The sequence below is a fragment of the Phasianus colchicus genome, chromosome 32, assembly GCF_987193195.1.
Source record: "Phasianus colchicus chromosome 32, bPhaCol1.hap1.1, whole genome shotgun sequence".
Lineage (NCBI taxonomy): Eukaryota > Metazoa > Chordata > Aves > Galliformes > Phasianidae > Phasianus > Phasianus colchicus.
In genome coordinates, this window is record NC_143467.1 from 2,506,282 (window position 1) to 2,526,244 (window position 19,963).

A 19,963-nucleotide genomic window follows, 5' to 3' on the forward strand; every position below is an offset into this window, starting at 1 on the left:
GGAGTTTGGGGGGGTTCAATGAGATTTGGGGGGGCTTGAAGGAATTTTGGGGGGATTAAATGGGATTTGGGGGGGTTAGAAGGGATTTTGGGGGGGTTGGGAGGGAGTTTGGGGGGGTTAAATGAGATCTGGGGGGGGTTAGAAGGGATTTGGGGGGGTTAGAAGGGATTTTGGGGGGATTAAAAGGGATTTTGGGGCGTTAGAAGGGGTCTGTGGGGGGTTCAATGAGATCTGGGGGGGTTAGAATGGATTTTGGGGGGTTAGAAGGGAGTTTGGGGGGGTTCAATGAGATCTGGGGGGGCTTCAAGGAATTTTGGGGGGATTAAATGGGATTTGGGGGGGTTAGAAGGGATTTTGGGGGGGTTCAATGAGATTTGGGGGGGCTTGAAGGAATTTTGGGGGGATTAAATGGGATTTGGGGGGGTTAGAAGGGATTTTGGGGGGGTTGGGAGGGAGTTTGGGGGGGTTCAATGAGATTTGGGTGGGTTCAAAGGAATTCTAGGGGGATTAAATAGGATTTGAGGGGTTAGAAGGGATTTGGGGGGGGTTAGAAGGGTGGGAATTTGAGGGGTTTGAAGGGGGGGAGGTGGGAATTTGGGGTGGAATTTGGGTGGATGGAGAGGGGGAGGTGGGATTTTGGGGTGGAATTTGGGGGGTTGAAGGGAGGAGGTGGGATTTTGGGGTGAAATTTGGGAGGGAATTGGGGGGTTGGAAGGGGGGAGGTGGGAATTTGGGGTGGAATTTGGGAGGGAATTGGGGGGTTGGAAGGGGGGAGGTGGGAATTTGGGGGGGAATTTGGGGCGCTTGAAGGGAGGAGGTGGGATTTTGGGGTGTCGAAGGGGGAGAGGTGGGATTTTGGGGTGGATTTTGGGGGTTGGAGGGGGGAGTTGGGAATTTGGTGGGGTATTTGGGGGGGAATTTGGGGGGTTGGAGGGCGGAAGGTGGGATTTGTGGGTGTTGAAGGGGGAAAGGTGGGATTTTGGGGTGGATTTTGGGGGTCGAAGGGGGGGAGAGGTGGGAATTTGGGGGGTTGGAGGGAGGAGTTGGGATTTTGGGGTGGAATTTGGAGGGTTGAAGGGGGGGAGATGGGAATTTGGGGGTTTGGAGGGGGAGAGGTGGGAATTCGGGGTGGAATTTGGGTGGATGGAGAGGGGGAGGTGGGAATTTGGGGTGGAATTTAGGAGGGAATTGGGGGGTTGGAGGGGGAGAGATGGGATTTTGGGGTGGAATTTGGGGGCTTGGAAGGGGGGAGGTGGGATTTGTGGGTGTTGTAGGGGGAGAGGTGGGATTTTGGGGTGGAATTTGGGGGGTTGGAAGGGAGGAGGTGAGAATTTGGGGTTGCGGATGTAGAATGAAGGTCAGAACGAAGGGTTTTAAAGGGCTGAGAAGCGGGATGGGGATGCGAAGAGGGTCCTCTATTGGGGCTGGGGGCTTTGGCTGTTTGTGGGGGGGTGGTGGGGGGGCCCCCACCTGTCCGAAGGAGCCCTTCCCGATGAGGGAGTCGATCTCGTAGCGGTCCGAGCAGAGCAAGGGGGGGGGAGATGGGAATTTGGGGGGTCGGAGGGGGGGAGGTGGGATTTTGGGGTGGAATTTGGGTGGATGGAGAGGGGGAGGTGGGATTTTGGGGTGGAATTTGGGGGGTCGAAGAGGGGGAGGTGGGAATTTGGGAGGGAATTTGGGGTGTTTGAAGGGGGGAGATGGGAATTTGGGGGTTTGGAGGGGGAGAGGTGGGAATTCGGGGTGGAATTTGGGTGGATGGAGAGAGGGAGGTGGGATTTTGGGGTGGAATTTGGGGGGTCGAAGGGGGGGAGAGGTGGGAATTTGGGGGGTTGGAGGGAGGAGGTGGGATTTTGGGGTGAAATTTGGGGGGGAATTGGGGGCTTGGAAGGGGGGAGGTGGGAATTTAGGGGGTTGGAGGGGGGAGAGGTAGGAATTCGGGGAGGAATTTGGGAGGGAATTTGGGGGTTGGAAGGGGGGAGGTGGGAATTTGGGGGGTTGGAGGGGGAGAGATGGGATTTTGGGGTGGAATTTGGGGGCTTGGAAGGGGGGAGGTGGGATTTGTGGGTGTTGAAGGGGGGGAGATGGGATTTTGGGGTGGAATTTGGGGGGTTGGAAGGGAGGAAGTGAGAATTTGGGGTTGCGGATGTAGAATTAGGGTCAGAACGAAGGGTTTTAAAGGGCTGAGAGCGAACCGAAGTGGGATGGGGAGATGGAGGGGGTCCTCTATTGGGGCTGGGGGGTTTGGCTGTTTGTGGGGGGGTGGTGGGGGGGCCCCCACCTGTCCGAAGGAGCCCTTCCCGATGAGGGAGTCGATCTCGTAGCGGTCCGAGCAGAGCAAGGGGGGGGGAGATGGGAATTTGGGGGGTCGGAGGGGGGGAGGTGGGATTTTGGGGTGGAATTTGGGGGGTCGAAGAGGGGGAGGTGGGAATTTGGGGGGGAATTTGGGGGGTTTGAAGGGGGGAGATGGGAATTTGGGGGTTTGGAGGGGGAGAGGTGGGATTTTGGGGTGGAATATGGGGGTCGGAGGGGGGGAGTTGGGAATTGGGGGTAATTTGGGGGGTTGGAAGGGGGGAGGTGGGAATTTGGGGGGGAATTTGGGGGGTTGGAAGGGGGGAGGTGGGAATTTGGGGGGGAATTTGGGGGGTTTGAAGGGGGGAGATGGGAATTTGGGGGTTTGGAGGGGGAGGGGTGGGAATTTGGGGTGGAATTTGGGTGGATGGAGAGAGGGAGGTGGGATTTTGGGGTGGAATTTGGGGGTTGGAGGGGGGGAGTTGGGAATTGGGGGGAAATTTGGGTGGTTGGAAGGGGGAAGGTGGGAATTTGGGAAATTGGAAGGGGGAAGGTGGGAATTCGGGGTGGAATTTGGGTGGATGGAAAGGGGGAGGTGGGATTTTGGGGTGAAATTTGGGAGGGAATTTGGGGGGTTGGAAGGGAGGAGGTGGGATTTGTGGGTGTTGAAGGGGGGGAGATGGGATTTTGGGGTGGAATTTGGGGTGTTGGAGGGAGGAGGTGGGATTTTGGGGTTGCGGATGTAGAATTAGGGTCAGAACGAAGGGTTTTAAAGGGCTGAGAGCGAAGCGAAGCGGGATGGGGATGCGAAGAGGGTCCTCTATTGGGGCTGGGGGGTTTGGCTGTTTGTGGGGGGTTGGTGGGGGGGCCCCCACCTGTCCGAAGGAGCCCTTCCCGATGAGGGAGTCGATCTCGTAGCGGTCCGAGCACAGCAAGGGGGGGGGAGATGGGAATTTGGGGGGTCGGAGGGGGGGGAGGTGGGATTTTGGGGGGGAATTTGGGGGGTCGAAGATGGGGAGGTGGGAATTTGGGGGGGAATTTGGGGGGTTTGAAGGGGGGAGATGGGAAATTGGGGGTTTGGAGGGGGAGGGGTGGGATTTTGGGGTGGAATTTGAGGGTTGGAGGGGGGGAGTTGGGAATTGGGGGTAATTTGGGTGGATGGAGAGGGGGAGGTGGGAATTTGGGGTGGAATTTGGGAGGGAATTTGGTGGGTTGGAAGGGGGGAGGTGGGAATTTGGGGGGTTGGAGGGGGGAGAGGTAGGAATTCGGGGAGGAATTTGGGAGGGAATTTGGGGGTTGGAAGGGGGGAGGTGGGAATTTGGGGGGTTGGAGGGGGAGAGATGGGATTTTGGGGTGGAATTTGGGGGCTTGGAAGGGGGGAGGTGGGATTTGTGGGTGTGGAAGGGGGGGAGGTGGGATTTTGGGGTGGAATTTGGGGGGTTGGAAGGGAGGATGTCAGAATTTGTTGGGGTAGGGAGGGGGGGGATGTAGAAATAGGGTCAGAACGAAGGGTTTTAAAGGGGTGAGAAGTGGGATGGGGATGCGAAGAGGGTCCTGTACTGGGGCTGGGGGCTTTGGCTGTTTGTGGGGGGGTGGTGGGGGGGCCCCCACCTGTCCGAAGGAGCCCTTCCCGATGAGGGAGTCGATCTCGTAGCGGTCCAGCCAGCGCTCCCCGCTGCGCACGATGTAATCGTAGTTGTCGTCGTCGTAGCCCTCGTTGAGCAGCCGCCGCTCCTTTTTGGTGCTGGGGTCTTCGGGGGGGACGGCCTGAGCGCGGCGCTTCTTCTTGGCGTAGTACACCTGAATTTGGGGGGGGGGGTTATTTGAGGAGGGGGGGGGCAGGGGGAAAGAGGGGGGGGTGTTGATGGGGGGAAGGGGGAAGGGTTATGGGGTGGGGATGGGGGGGGGAATGGGGTGGAAATGGGGGTGGTGGGGAGAATGGGGTGGAAATGGGGGGGGGGAGAAATGGGGGTGGAAATGGGGGGGGGGGGTGGAGATGGGGGTGGGGATGGGGGTGAGGGGGAGAATGGGGTGGAAATGGGGGTGGGGGGAGGAATGGGGGTGGAAATGGGGGTGAGGGGGAGAATGGGGTGGAAATGGGGGTGGGGGGAGAAATGGGGGTGGAGATGGGGGTGAGGGGGAGGAATGGGGTTGGAAATGGGGGTGGGGGGCAGGGTTATGGGGTGGGGATGGGGGTGGGGGGAGGAATGGGGGTGGAAATGGGGGTGAGGGGGAGAAATGGGGTGGAAATGGGGGTGGGGGTGGAGATGGGGAGATGGGGGTGAGGGGGAGGAATGGGGTTGGAAATGGGGGTGGGGGGCAGGGTTATGGGGTGGGGATGGGGGTGAAGGGGAGAAATGGGGGGGAAATGGGGGTGGGGGTGGAGATGGGGATGGGGATGTGGGTGAGAAATGGGGGTGGGGGACAGGGTTATGGGGTGGGGATGGGGGTGGGGGGGAGAATGGGGGTGGAAAGGGGGGTGGGGGGAGGGTTGGGGGGTGGGGATGGGGGTGAGGGGGAGGAATGGGGGTGGAAATGGGGGTGAGGGGGTGGAGATGGGGGTGGGGGTGGGGGGGGAGAATGGGGGTGGGGATGGGGGTAGGGGGAGAATGGGGTGGAAATGGGGGTGGGGGGGAGAAATGGGGGTGGAAATGGGGGTGGGGGGTGGAGATGGGGGTGGGGATGGGGGTGAGGGGGAGGAATGGGGTGGAAATGGGGCTGGGGGGGAGAAATGGGGGGGAAATGGGGGTGGGGGGGGTTGGGGGGTTGAGATGGGGGTGGGGATGGGGGTGAGGGGGAGGAATGGGGTTGGAAATGGGGGTGGGGGGAGGGTTGGGGGGTTGAGATGGGGGTGGGGGGGTAGAAATGGGGGTTGGGGGAAGGGTTATGGGGTGGGGATGGGGGTGAGGGGGAGGAATGGGGTGGGGATGGGGGTGAATGGGAGAAATAAGGGTGGAAATGGGGGTGGGGGGGTAGAAATGGGAGTGGGGTTTAGGTTATGGGGTGGAACTGAGGGTGAGGGGAAGGGTTATGGGGTGGGGATGGGGGTGAGGGGGAGGAATGGGGGTGGAAATGGGGGTGGGGGGTGGAGATGGGGGTGGAAATGGGGGTGAAGGGGAGAAATGGGGGTGGAAATGGGGGTGGGGGGGAGAAATGGGGGTGGGGATGGGGGTGAGGGGGAGGAATGGGGTTGGAAATGGGGGTGGGGGGCAGGGTTATGGGGTGGGGATGGGGGTGAGGGGGAGAATGGGGTGGAAATGGGGGTGGGGGGAGGAATGGGGGTGGAAATGGGGGTGAGGGGGAGGAATGGGGTGGAAATGGGGGTGGGGGGTGGAGATGGGGGTGGGGGGGAGGAATGGGGGTGGGGATGGGGGTGAGGGGGAGAATGGGATGGAAATGGGGGTGGGGGGGAGAATGGGGTGGAAATGGGGGTGGGGGGAGAAATGAGGGTGGAAATGGGGGTGGGGGGAGGGTTGGGGGGTTGAGATGGGGGTGAGGGGAGAAATGGGGGTGGGGGGCTAGAAATGGGGGTTGGGGGAAGGGTTATGGGGTGGGGATGGGGGTGAAGGGGAGAAATGGGGGTGGAAATGGGGGTGGGGGGGGAGAAATGGGGGTTGGGGGAAGGGTTATGGGGTGGGGATGGGGGTGATGGGAAGGGTTATGGGGTAGGGATGGGGGTGAGGGGGAGGAATGGGGTGGAAATGGGGGTGGGGGTGGAGATGGGGGTGGAAATGGGGGTGAAGGGGAGAAATGGGGGTGGGGATGGGGGTGAGGGGGAGGAATGGGGTTGGAAATGGGGGTGGGGGCAGGGTTGGGGGGGTTGAGATGGGGGTGAGGGGAGAAATGCGGGTGGGGGGGTGTGTTAATGGGGGTAAGGGGGAAGGGGTTATGGGGTGGGGATGGGGGTGAGGGGGAGCAATGGGGTGGAAATGGGGGGGGATGGGGGTGAATGGGAGAAATAAGGGTGGAAATGGGGGTGGGGGGTGGAAATGGGGGGAGTGGTTGGGGTTGGGGGGGCATGGATAGGGGGTAGGGGGGTAGAAATGGGGGTGGGGGGCAGGGTTGGGGGGTGGAGATGGTGGTGAGGGGGAGGAATGGGGTGGGGATGGGGGTGAAGGGGAGAAATGGGGGTGGAAATGGGGGTGGGGGGTAGAAAGGGGGGGGAAAGAGTTAGGGGGTGGAGATAGGGGTGATGGGTAGGGTTATGGGGTGGAGATGGGGGTGAGGGGGAGGAATGGGGTGGAAATGGGGGTGGGGGGAGAAATGGGGGGTGGAAATGGGGGTGTGGGGGAGAAATGGGGGTGGGGGGCAGGGTTGGGGGGTGGAGATGGGGGTGAGGGGGAGGAATGGGGTGGGGATGGGGGTGAAGGGGAGAAATGGGGGTAGGGGGAGGGTTGGGGGGTGGAGATGGGAGTGAGGGGGAGGAATGGGGTGGAAATGGGGGTGGGGGGTGGAAATGGGGGGGTGGTTGGGGTTGGGGGGGCATGGATAAGGGGGAAGGGGGTAGAAATGGGGGTGGGGGGCAGGGTTGGGGGGTGGAGATGGGAGTGAGGGGGAGGAATGGGGGTGGGGATGGGGGTGGGGGGAGGGTTGGGGGGTAGAAATGGGGGGGGGCAGAGTTGGGGGTGGAGATGGGGGTGAATGGGAGAAATTAGGGTGGAAATGGGGGTGAAGGGAAGAAATAAGGGTGGAAATGGGGGTGAGGGGGTAGAAATGGGGGTGGGGGGCAGAGTTGGGGGGTGGAGATGGGGATGAAGGGGAGAAATGGGGGTGGGGGGCACGGTTAGGGATGGAAATGGGGGTGGGGGGAAGGGTTATGGGGTGGAAATGGGGGTGGGGGGGAGAAATGGGGGAGGGGGGGCATGGATAGGGGGTAGGGGGGTAGAAATCGGGGAAATTGGGAGACTTTGGGGAGGGGATTTTGGGGAGGGGGGTATGGGGGAAGTTTGGGGGGTGATTTTGGGGAGGGGGGATGGGGGAAGTTTGGGGGGATTTTGGGGAGGGGGGATGGGGGGAGTTTGGGGGATTTTGGAGGGGGATGGGAGACTTTGGGGGGGATTTTGGAGAGGGGGGAATGGGAGACATTTGGGGGGTGATTTTGGGGCGGGGGATGGGGGAAGTTGGGGGGTTTTTTTTGGGGGGGAAGTTTGGGGGATGATTTTTGGGGAGGGGGGGGGGATGGGGGAAGTTTGGGGGGGGGATGGGAGACTTTGGGGGGGATTTGGGGGGGAGGGAATGGGAGACATTTGGGGGGTGATCTTTTGGGGGGTGATGGGGGAAGTTGGGGGGCGATTTTGGGGGGGGAAAATTGGGGGATGATTTTTGGGGAGGGGGGGATGGGGGAAGTTTGGGGGAATTTTGGGGTGGGATGGGAGACTTTGGGGGGGATTTTTGAGAGGGGGGGGTGGGGGACATTTGGGGGGTGATCTTTTGGGGGGGGATGGGGGAAGTTGGGGGGGTGATTTTGGGGGGGGGGATGGGAGACATTTGGGGGATGATTTTTGGGGAGGGGGGGATGGGGAAAGTTGGGGGGGTGATTTTGGGGGGGGGGACGTTTGGGGGGTGATTTTGGGGGGGGGGTGGGGGACGTTTGGGGGGGGATGGGAGACATTTGGGGGGAATTTTGGGGGGAGGGAATGGGAGACATTTGGGGGGTGATTTTGGTGGGGGGGGTTGGGGGAAGTTGGAGGAGTGATTTTGGGGGGGGGGACGTTTGGGGGGTGATTTTGGAGAGGGGGGGATGGGGGAAGTTTGGGGGGTGATTTTGGGGGGGGGGATGGGGGAAGTTTGGGGGGGGGGGAGACATTTGGGGGGAATTTTGGGGGGGGAATGGTGGACGTTTGGGGGATTTTAGGGGGGATTGGAGACTTTGGGGGGGAATTTTGGGGACGGGGGGATGTTTGGGGGATGATTTTGGGGGGGGGGGGCACCTTTTGGAGGGGAGAGGAGGGTGGGGGGGTCACCCAGCCCCCCCCCCCAAATCCTCAGCCATTTCCCACGGTGCCGTACCCCACATCTGACCCTATAAACACCAACCCCCACCCCATACACACACACACACAGCTGCATGGGGGTGCTGGGGGTGACCCCCCCCCCTCCCCCAAAATAAGCCCCCCCCCCCCCAAAAAAAAATCAAAATGACGGACCTCATTGATGTGTTTGTAGGTTTTGATGAGGTCGACGGAGAGTTTGCGCAGCGGGGCGCTGCCGGCGTCCCGAAAACTTAATGGGATCCGACGCTGCAGGAGGTTCAGCTCTGGCAGGATCTGAGAATTGGGGGGGGGGGAATAAAAATTTGGGGGGGTCAAAGGGGTCCTCGGTGGGTTTTAGGGGATTTCAGAGGGTTTTGGGGGAGTTTGGGGGGGTTCGATGGGTTTTAAGGGGGAATTGGGGTTGGGTTCTATGGGGAAAAGGGGTGATGATAGGAGGGGGGGTGGATCTGAGAATTGGGGGGGGGGGGGAATAAAAATTTGGGGGGGTCAAAGGGGTCCTCGGTGGGTTTTAGGGGATTTCAGAGGGTTTTGGGGGAGTTTGGGGGGGGTTCGATGGGTTTTATGGGGGAATTGGGGGGGAATTGGGGTTGGGATCTATGGGGAAAAGGGGAGGGGGGGGGGAGAATTGGGGGACTGGGGGGGTCCCAATGTGTTTTATGGGGAAATTGGGGAACCTGGGGGGGTCCCAATGGGGTTTTGGGGAGGAATTGGGGGGTCTGGGGGGGCTCCAATGTGTTTTAGGGGGCAATGGGGGGGTCTCAGTGTTTTTTTGGGGGAGTTTCAATGGGTTTTAGGGGGGAATTGGGGTTGGGTTCTATGGGGAAAAGGGGAGGGGGGGGGAGAATTGGGGGACTGGGGGGGTCCCAATGTGTTTTATGGGGGAATTGGGGGACCTGGGGGGGGTCCCAATGGGGTTTTGGGGAGGAATTGGGGGGTCTGGGGGGGCGCCAATGTGTTTTAGGGGGCAATGGGGGGGGGTCTCAGTGTTTTTTTGGGGGAGCTTCAATGGGTTTTAGGGGGAATTGGGGTTGGGTTCTATGGGGAAAAGGGGTGATGCTGGGGGGGGGGGTGGATCTGAGAATTGGGGGGGGGGGTGGAATAAAAATTTGGGGGGGGTCAAAGGGGTCCTCGGTGGGTTTTAGGGGATTTCAGAGGGTTTTGGGGGAGTTTGGGGGGGGTTCGATGGGTTTTAAGGGGGAATTGGGGTTGGGATCTATGGGGAAAAGGGGAGGGGGGAGGAGAATTGGGGGTCTGGGGGGGTCCCAATGTGTTTTATGGGGGAATTGGGGAACTTGGGGGGGTCCCAATGGGGTTTTGGGGAGGAATTGGGGGGTCTGGGGGGGCTCCAATGTGTTTTAAGGGGGAATAGGGGGGGTCTCAGTGTTTTTTTGGGGGAGTTTCAATGGGTTTTAGGGGGAATTGGGGTTGGGTTCTATGGGGAAAAGGGGTGATGATAGGAGGGGGGGGTGGAATAAAAATTTGGGGGGGTCAAAGGGGTCCTCGGTGGGTTTTAGGGGATTTCAGAGGGTTTTGGGGGAGTTTGGGGGGGGGTTCGATGGGTTTTAAGGGGGAATTGGGGTGGAATTGGGGTTGAGTTCTATGGGGAAAAGGGGAGGGGGGGGGAGAATTGGGGGTCTGGGGGGGTCCCAGTGTGTTTTATAGGGGAATTGGGGGACATGGGGGGGTCCCAGTGGGGTTTTGCGGAGAAATTGGGGGGTCTGGGGGGGTTCCAATGTATTTTAAGGGGGAAAGTGGGGGTCTGGGGGGGGGGGGGTCTCAATGTGTTTTATAGGGGAACTGCGGGGGTCCCAGTGGGGTTTTGGGGAGGAATTGAGGGGTCTGGGGGGGCTCCAATGTGTTTTAAGGGGGGAATTGGGGGGGGGCTCAGTGTTCTTTTGGGGTGTGGGGGTAATTTGGGGGGGTGGGGGGGATCCCAATGGGTTTGATGTGGGATTTTTCCCCCCTTGTGGGATCGCAACGAGCCGTGATTACATCCTAGGGGTCTTCTCCCCCTCTCCCACCCCCCCCCCCCGAAACCCCCACCCCTCAACCAAACTGGGGGGTATTGGTGGGGGTCTCAGTGTTCTTTTAGGGTATGGGGGTAATTTGGGGGGGGATCCCAATGGGTTTGATGTGGGATCCCCCCCCCTTGTGGGATCCCAATGGGCCGTGATTACATCCCAGGGGTCTTCTCCCCCTCTCCCACCCCCCCCCCCCGAAACCCCCACCCCTCAACCAAACTGGGGGGTATTGGTGGGGGTCTCAGTGTTCTTTTAGGGTATGGGGGTAATTTTTGGGGTGGGGGGGATCCCAATGGGTTTGATGTGGGATCCCCCCCCCTTGTGGGATCCCAATGGGCTGTGATTACATCCTAGGAGTCTTCTCCCCCTCTCCCCCCCCCCCACCCAAAACCCCTCCCCCCAACCAAACAGGGGGGGATTGGGGGGGGTCTCAGTGTTCTTTTGGGGTGTGGGGGTAATTTGGGGGGGTGGGGGGGATCCTGATGGGTTTGATGTGGGATCCCCCCCCCCCTTGTGGGATCCCAATGAGCCGTGATTACATCCTAGGGGTCTTCTCCCCCTCTCTCACCCCCCCCCCCGAAACCCCCACCCCCCAACCAAACTGGGGGGTATTGGGGGGGGTCTCAGTGTTCTTTTGGGGTGTGGGGGTAATTTGGGGGGGTGGGGGGGATCCCAATGGGTTTGATGTGGGATCCACCCCCTCCTTTTGGGATCCTAATGAGCCGTGATTACATCCCAGGGGTCTTCTCCCCATTTCCCACCCCCCCACCCAAAACCCCTCCCCCCAACCAAACTGGGGGGTATTGGGGGGGGGGGGTCTCAGTGTTCTTTCGGGGTGTGGGGGTAATTTGGGGGGGTGGGGGGGGATCCTAATGGCTTTGATGTGGGATCCCCACCCCCCTTGTGGGATCGCAACGAGCCGTGATTACATCCCAAGGGTCTTCTCCCCCTCTCCCCCCCCTCCCCACCCAAAACCCCTCCCCCCAACCAAACTGGGGGGTATTGGGGGGGGGTCTCAGTGTTCTTTTGGGTTATGGGGGTAATTTGGGGGGTGGGGGGGATCCCAATGGGTTTGATGTGGGATTCCCCCCCCCTTGTGGGATCCCAATGAGCCGTGATTACATCCCAGGGGTCTTCTCCCCATTTCCCACCCCCCCTCCCCCAAACTCCCTCCCCCCAACCAAACAGGGGGGTATTGGGGGGGGGTCTCAGTGTTCTTTTGGGGTGCGGGGGTAATTTGGGGGGGTGGGGGGGATCCCAATGGGTTTCATGTGGGATCCACCCCCTCCTTTTGGGATCCTAATGAGCCATGATTACATCCCAGGGGTCTTCTCCCCCTCTCTCACCCCCCCCCCCCCCCGAAACCCCCTCCCCCCAACCAAACAGGGGGGTATTGGGGGGGGTCTCAGTGTTCTTTTGGGGTGTGGGGGTAATTTGGGGGGGGATCCCAATGGGTTTGATGTGGGATCCCCCCCCACCTTGTGGGATCGCAACGAGCCATGATTACATCCTAGGGTTCTTCTCCCTCCCCCCCAAATCCCAAACGTCCCCACACCCAAAATCCCAACCCACCCCCCCCCCAAAAAAAACCCCAAATCCCATACCTGGGGGTGCTCAGCCATGGGCTGGGTGCCAGCAAAGGGGGGGGCATGGCCGTGCTGGCCCGACATGGTGGGCTCAGAGCGGAGCGCCGAGCATCCTGCGCTGCCACCGTCGCCTGGGGGGGGAAGGGGGCGGGGGGGGGGAAGAAATTGGGGTAGGGGGGGCTTAGGGGGGGTGTCAGAATCCTCCGGACCCCCCCCACGGGGACAACAGGATGAACATAGATACAGGGAATGGGAATTGTCAGCTTTTGGGGTCGTTAGGGTTGGGGGTTGTGAGGGTCGGTGTCAACCATCAGTAGGGACCAGAGTGAACACAGGGAAAATCCCACTCTCGTTCTTTGGGGGTAATTAAGATTGGGGTCATTAGAATTGAAGGTAATTAGGACCAATTCTTGGCCATCAGTAGGGTCCAGAGTGAACAGACATAGGAAAAATCCCACTCTCATTCTTTGGGGTAATTAAAATTGGGGTTCGTTAGGACTGGGAGTCATTAGTAGGGTCCAGAGTGAACGCACAGATGGAAAATCCCACTCTCATTCTTTGGAGTAATTAAGACTGGGGTCATTAAGATTGAGAGTAATTAGGATCAATTCTTGGTCATCAGTAGGGTTCAGAGTGAACAAACACAGAATAATCCCATTCTTATTCTTTGGGGTAATTAAGATTGGGGTTCATTAGGACTGGGAGTCATTAGTAGGGTCCAGAGTGAACACATGAAGGGAAAATCCCACTCTCAGCCTTTGGGGTAATTAAGATTGGGATTCGTTAGGATTGGGAGTCATTAGTAGGGTTCAGAGTGAACACATGAAGGGAAAATCCCACTCTCAGCCTTTGGGGTAATTAAGATTGGGGTCATTAGAATTGAAGGTAATTAGGACCAATTCTTGGCCATCAGGAGGGTCCAGAGTGAACAGACATAGGAAAAATCCCACTCTCGTCCTTTGGGGTAATTAAGATTGGGGTTCGTTAGGATTGGGAGTCATTAGTAGGGTTCAGAGTGAACGCACAGAGGGAAAATCCCACTCTCACCCTTTGGAGTAATTAAGATTGGGGTTCGTTAGGACTGGGAGTCATTAGTAGGCTCCAGAGTGAACGCATGAAGGGAAAATCCCGCTCTCATTCTTTGGGGTAATTAAGATTGGAGTCATTAGGATTGAAGGTAATTAGGATCAATCGGCCATCAGTAGGGTTCAGAGTGAACAGACATAGAATTAACCCCATTCTTATTCTCTGGGGTAATTAAGATTGGGGTTCGTTAGGACTGGCAGTCATTAGTAGGGTCCAGAGTGAACACACAGAGGGAAAATCCCACTCTCAGCCTTTGGAGTAATTAAGATTGGGGTCATTAAGATTGAAGGTAATTAGGACCAATTCTTGGCCATCAGTAGGGCCCAGAGTGAACACACAGAAAGAAAATCCCACTCTTATTATTTGGGGTAATTAAGACTGGGGGTAATTAAGATTCCCCCCCCCTCCCGCCCCCCCACTGTTACCAGTAGGGCCCAGAGTGAACAATACGGGTTCCCCACCCCAAATATCAGTGCCCCCCCCCCCCAAATCTGGGTGCCCCCCCATCAATGGGGCTCAAAGTGAACAATGCCCCCCCCCAAATATAGGTGCCCCCCCCCCATCAGTGGGGCTCAAAGTGAACAATATGGGTGCCCCCCCCCCCCCACTGTCATCAGTAGGGCCCAGAGTGAACAATACAGGTTCCCCCCCCCCAAATATCAGTGCCCCCCCCCAAATCTCAGTGCCCCCCCATCAGTGGGGCTTAAAGTGAACAATATGTGTGTCCCCCCCCCCAAATCTGGGTGCCCCCCATCAATGGGGCTCAAAGTGAACAATGCCCCCCCCCTAAATATAGGTGCCCCCCCCCATCAGTGGGGCTCAAAGTGAACAATATGGGTGCCCCCCCCCCCCCCCACTGTCATCAGTAGGGCCCAGAGTGAACAATATGGGTGCCCCCCCCCCCCCAAATCTGGGTGCCCCATCATCAGTGGGGCTCAAAGTGAACAATTTGTGTCCCCCCCCCAAAATATCAGATCCCCCCCCCCAAATCTCGGTGCCCCCCCATCAATGGGGCTCAAAGTGAACAATGCCCCCCCCCCCCAAATATAGGTGCCCCCCCCCATCAGTAGGGCCCAGAGTGAACAATACAGGTTCCCCCCCCCCAAATATCAGTGCCCCCCCCCAAATCTCGGTGCCCCCCCATCAGTGGGGCTCAAAGTGAACAATATGTGTGTCCCCCCCCCAAATCTGGGTGCCCCCCATCAATGGGGCTCAAAGTGAACAATGCCCCCCCCCCCAAATATAGGTGCCCCCCCCAATCAGTGGGGCTCAAAGTGAACAATTTGTGCCCCCCCACCCCAAATATCGGATCCCCCCCCAAATCTGGGTGCCCCCCCATCATTGGAGCTCAAAGTGAACAATTTGTGCCCCCCCCAAAATATAGGCACCCCCCCCCCCCAAAATATCAGTACCTCCCCCCCACATCAGTGGGGCTCAAGTGAATAGTATGGGTGTGTCCCCCCCCCCCCATATATCAGATCCCCCCCCCCAAATCTGGGTGCCCCCCCATCAGTGGGGCTCAAAGTGAACAATATGTGTCCCCCCCCCCCCAAATATCAGATCCCCCCCCAAATCTGGGTGCCCCCCATCAATGGGGCTCAAAGTGAACAATGCCCCCCCCCCAAATATAGGCGCCCCCCCTCCCAAAATATCAGTACCTCCCCCACACATCAGTGGGGCTTAAAGTGAACAGTATGGGTGTCCCCCCCCCCAAATATCAGATCCCCCCCCCCAAATCTGGGTGCCCCCCCATCAATGGGGCTCAAAGTGAACAATGCCCCCCCCCAAATATAGGTGCCCCCCCCCATCAGTGGGGCTCAAAGTGAACAATATGGGTGCCCCCCCCCCCCCCCACTGTCATCAGTAGGGCCCAGAGTGAACAATATGGGTGCCCCCCCCCCCAAATCTGGGTGCCCCATCATCAGTGGGGCTCAAAGTGAACAATATGTGTCCCCCCCCCCAATATCAGATCCCCCCCCCCAAATCTCAGTGCCCCCCCATCAATGGGGCTCAAAGTGAACAATGCCCCCCCCTAAATATAGGTGCCCCCCCCCATCAGTAGGGCTCAAAGTGAACACGATGGATGCCCCCCCCCCCCCCACTGTCATCAGTAGGGCCCAGAGTGAACAATACAGGTTCCCCCCCCCCCCAAATATCAGTGCCCCCCCCCAAATCTCAGTGCCCCCCCATCAGTGGGGCTTAAAGTGAACAATATGTGTGTCCCCCCCCCAAATCTGGGTGCCCCCCATCAATGGGGCTCAAAGTGAACAATGCCCCCCCCCCCAAATATAGGTGCCCCCCCCAATCAGTGGGGCTCAAAGTGAACAATTTGTGCCCCCCCACCCCAAATATCAGATCCCCCCCCCAAATCTGGGTGCCCCCCCATCAATGGAGCTCAAAGTGAACAATATGTGCCCCCCCCCCAAATATAGGCACCCCCCCCCCCAAAATACCAGTACCTCCCCCCCACATCAGTGGGGCTCAAAGTGAACAGTATGGGTGTCCCCCCCCCAAATATCAGATCCCCCCCCCAAATCTGGGTGTCCCCCCATCAATGGGGCTCAAAGTGAACAATGCCCCCCCCCCCAAATATAGGTGCCCCCCCCCATCAGTGGGACTCAAAGTGAACAATGCCCCCCCCCCAAATCTCGGTGCCCCCCCATCAGTGGGGCTCAAAGTGAACAATATGTGCCCCCCCCCCCAAATATAGGCGCCCCCCCCCCCCCCCAAAATATCAGTACCTCCCCCCCCATCAGTGGGGCTCAAAGTGAACAATATGTGTCCCCCCCCCCCCCAATATCAGATCCCCCCCCCCCAAATCTGGGTGTCCCCCCATCAATGGGGCTCAAAGTGAACAATGCCCCCCCCTAAATATAGGTGCCCCCCCCCATCAGTGGGGCTCAAAGTGAACACGATGGATGCCCCCCCCCCCCACTGTCATCAGTAGGGCCCAGAGTGAACAATATGGGTTCCCCCCCCCCCCCAAATCTCAGTGGCCCCCCCCAAATCTCAGTGCCCCCCCATCAGTGGGGCTCAAAGTGAACAATATGTGCCCCCCCCCCCCAAATTTGGGCCTCCCTCCCCCATCACTGGGGGTCAGATTGAACCCATTGGGCTCTGGTACTCCCCCCCCCCCCCCCCCCCCCACCATCAAAACCCCGGCGTCTCCACTCTGCCCATCCTGCCATAGCAACAGGCTCCCTATTGGCTGGCCGCCCTCCATCGGCAGCCAATAGCAGAGCGGGATTGGGGAACTGGGGGCGGGGATGGGAGGGTCATACTGGGAGAGCTATACAGGTCCTGGCAGGGTCATACTGGGACTGGGAGAGCTATACAGGTCCTGGCAGGGTCATACTGGGACTGGGAGAGCTAGACTGGTCCTGACAGGGTCATACTGGGAGAGCTATACTGGTCCTGGCAGGGTCATACTGGGAGAGCCATACTTGTCCTGGCAGGGTCATACTGGGACTGGGAGAGCCATACTGGTCCTGGCAGGGTCATACTGGGACTGGGAGAGCTAGACTGGTCCTGGCAGGGTCATACTGGGACTGGGAGAGCTATACTGGTCCAGGCAGGGTCATACTGGGAGAGCCATACAGGTCCTGGCAGGGTCATACTGGGACTGGGAGAGCCATACAGGTCCTGGCAGGGTCATACTGGGACTGGGAGAGATGGATACTGGGAGGATCAGGTGGATCTAAATGGGACTGGGGGAATCATACTGGTCCTGAGGGCTCCATACTGGTCCTGGGTGACCCATACTGGTCCTGAGGGTTCCATACTGGTGTCAGGTGACCCATACTGGTCCTGTCTGACCCATACTGGTCCTGAGGGCTCCATACTGGGCCAGTCTGACCGATACTGGTCCCGAGGGCTCCATACTGGTGACAAGTGACCCAAACTGGTCCTGGGTCTCCCATACTGGTCCTGAGGAGTCCATACTGGTGTCAGGTGACCCAAACTGGTCCTGGGTCTCCCATACTGGTCCTGAGGAGTCCATACTGGTGCCGGGTGACCCATACTGGTCCTGAGGGCTCCATACTGGTGACAAGTGACCCAAACTGGTCCTGGGTCTCCCATACTGGTCCTGAGGAGTCCATACTGGTGCCGGGTGACCCATACTGGTCTAAAGAGATCCATACTGGTCCTGAGGGCTCCATACTGGTGCCGAGTGACCCATACTGGTCCTGTCTGATCCATACTGGTCCTGAGGGCTCCTTACTGGTGTCAGGTGACCCAAACTGGTCCTGGGTCTCCCATACTGGTCCTGAGGAGTCCATACTGGTGCAAGGTAACCCATACTGGTCTAAAGAGATCCATACTGGTCCTGAGGAGTCCATACTGGTGCTGGGTGACCCATACTGGTCCAAAGAGACCCATACTGGTCTTGTCTGATCCATACTGGTCCAATGAGATCCATACTGGTCCAATGAGATCCATACTGGTCCAATGAGATCCATACTGGTCCTGAGGGCTCTGTACCGGTCCTGGGTGATCCATACTGGTCCAAAGAGACCCATACTGGTCCAAAGAGACCCATACTGGTCCTGTCTGACTCATACTGGTCCTGAGGGCTCTGTACCAGTCCAGGGTGACCCATACTGGTCCAAAGAGACCCATACTGGTCCTGTCTGATCCTTACTGGTCCAAAGAGACCCATACTGGTCCTGAGGAGTCCATACTGGTGCTGGGTGATCCTTACTGGTCTAAAGAGACCCATACTGGTCCTGGCTGACCCATACTGGTCCTGTCTGATCCATACTGGTCTAAAGAGACCCATACTGATCCTATCTGATCCATACTGGTCCTGAGGGCTCTGTACCACTCCTGGGTGATCCATACTGGTCCCAAGCAGCCTATACTGGTTCCGAGTGACCCATACTGGTCCTGTCTGATTCATACTGGTCCTGAGGGCTCTGTACCAGTCCAGGGTGACCCATACTGGTCCAAAGAGACCCATACTGGTCCTGGCTGACCCATACTGGTCCAAAGAGACCCATACTGGTCCAAAGAGACCCATACTGGTCCTGACAGCTCTGTACCGGTCCAGGTGACCCATACTGGTCCTGTCTGATCCATACTGGTCTAAAGAGACCCATACTGGTCATGGCTGACCCATACTGGTCCAAAGAGACCCGTACTGGTCCAAAGAGACCCGTACTGGTCCTGTCTGATCCTTACTGGTCCAAAGAGACCCATACTGGTCCTGACAGCTCTGTACCGGTCCAGGGTGACCCATACTGGTCTAAAGAGACCCATACTGGTCCAAAGTGACCCATACTGGTCTTGTCTGATCCATACTAGTCCTGAGAACTCTGTACCGGTCCAGGGTGACCCATACTGGTCCAAACTGATCCATGCTGGTCCTGACGACTCCATACTGGTGCCGAATGACCCATACTGGTCCTGTCTGATTCATACTGGTCCTGAGGGCTCTGTACCAGTCCAGGGTGATCCATACTGGTCTAAAGAGACCCATACTGGTCCAAAGTGACCCATACTGGTCCTGAGAGCTCCATACTGGTCTAAAGAGACCCATACTGGTCCAAAGAGACCCATACTGGTCCAAAGAGACCCATACTGGTCCTGGCTGATCCATACTGGTCCTGGCTGACCCATACTGGTCTAAAGAGACCCATACTGGTCCTGAGGGCTCCTTACTGGTCCAAAGAGACCCATACTGGTCCTGTCTGATCCTTACTGGTCCAAAGAGACCCATACTGGTCCTGTCTGATCCATACTGGTCCAAAGAGACCCATACTGGTCCTGTCTGATCCATACTGGTCCAAAGAGACCCATACTGGTCCAAAGAGACCCATACTGGTCCTGTCTGATCCATACTGGTCCAAAGAGACCCATACTGGTCCTGTCTGATCCATACTGGTCCAAAGAGACCCATACTGGTCCTGTTTGATCCATACTGGTCCAAAGAGACCCATACTGGTCCTGTCTGATCCTTACTGGTCCAAAGAGACCCATACTGGTCCTGTCTGATCCATACTGGTCCAAAGAGACCCATACTGGTCCAAAGAGACCCATACTGGTCCTGTCTGATCCATACTGGTCCAAAGAGACCCATACTGGTCCTGTTTGATCCTTACTGGTCCAAAGAGACCCATACTGGTCCTGGCTGACCCATACTGGTCCTGAGGGCTCCATACTGGTCCTGGCTGACCCATACTGGTCCTGAGGGCTCCATATTACTCCAAAGTGACCCAAACTGGCTCTGAGTTCCTTCCAGCCATGCTAGAAGTCACACACTGACATCACAGGTCCCAAATCAGCCCCAACTCCTCCTCAAAAGACCAAAGAACCGCAGAACGAACCCCGGCCCGGCCCTGAGGTAAACTGGGGGGGGGTGGGGGAGGGGAAAGAGAGGAAGGGGAAGCCCGGCTGCAGGGAAAGGCCTCACAGGAAGCCGGCAAGGCCCAGCCTTAAGAACGCTCTCACCTGAGGCGGCGGCGTTGCGCAGAACGGAGGCGGTCGGGAGGTTTAGGCCTGCCCGGGGCCAGGGCCGGGCCGGGCCGGGCCGGGGCCGGAGGTCCGGCGGCGGCGCCCCGGGGATTTCCCAGTAATGCCACAGAAAATGGCGGCCACAACAAACCGCCGCCGGCGCTAAAGCGCATGCGCGGCTCCTCCCACCCGCTCAGCGCGCTTGAAGGTTTGAACCAATCGGAATGGGGTAGCGTCGGAAAACGGCCAATAGGAGTAAAGAGCGGCGATCTTCTTCCCGCCCACGCCTCTACTACGTCACCACCGTGCGCCGGCCCCCGCCCCGCCCAAGGGAGAGGGGAAGGGCGCCGCGGGCGGGGCGCATGCGCAGAAAGGAGCGGCGCAGACCGCACCACAGTGTGGGTGGAGAAGGGGGCGGGGCTACGCGACAAACCACGCCCCCTCCTCTAAAGCCCCGCCCTCATCTCAGGAAACCACGCCCCTTTCGCGTAGGCCCCGCCCCTTTCGCGTAGGCCACGCCCCCTGGGGGGTAATT

The 19,963-nt window shown here is 58.7% G+C and overlaps 1 protein-coding gene across 1 annotated transcript in view; it reads right to left on the bottom strand.

Moving 5' to 3' along the window:
* LOC149914051 (dual specificity tyrosine-phosphorylation-regulated kinase 1B-like) overlaps window positions 1-19,584 on the bottom strand; it is a 44,634-nt gene extending 25,050 nt beyond the window's left edge. Inside the window, exons 1-4 of the mRNA XM_090127966.1 lie at window positions 19,426-19,584; window positions 11,908-12,020; window positions 8,436-8,555; window positions 3,901-4,089 (exon numbers count right to left, since the gene is read on the bottom strand). Of these exons, the coding sequence (XP_089984092.1) occupies window positions 3,901-4,089; window positions 8,436-8,555; window positions 11,908-11,973 (375 nt within the window). The 5' untranslated portion in view covers window positions 11,974-12,020; window positions 19,426-19,584. The remainder of the gene's footprint in view (window positions 1-3,900; window positions 4,090-8,435; window positions 8,556-11,907; window positions 12,021-19,425) is intronic.
* Window positions 19,585-19,963: the final 379 nt, after the last annotated feature.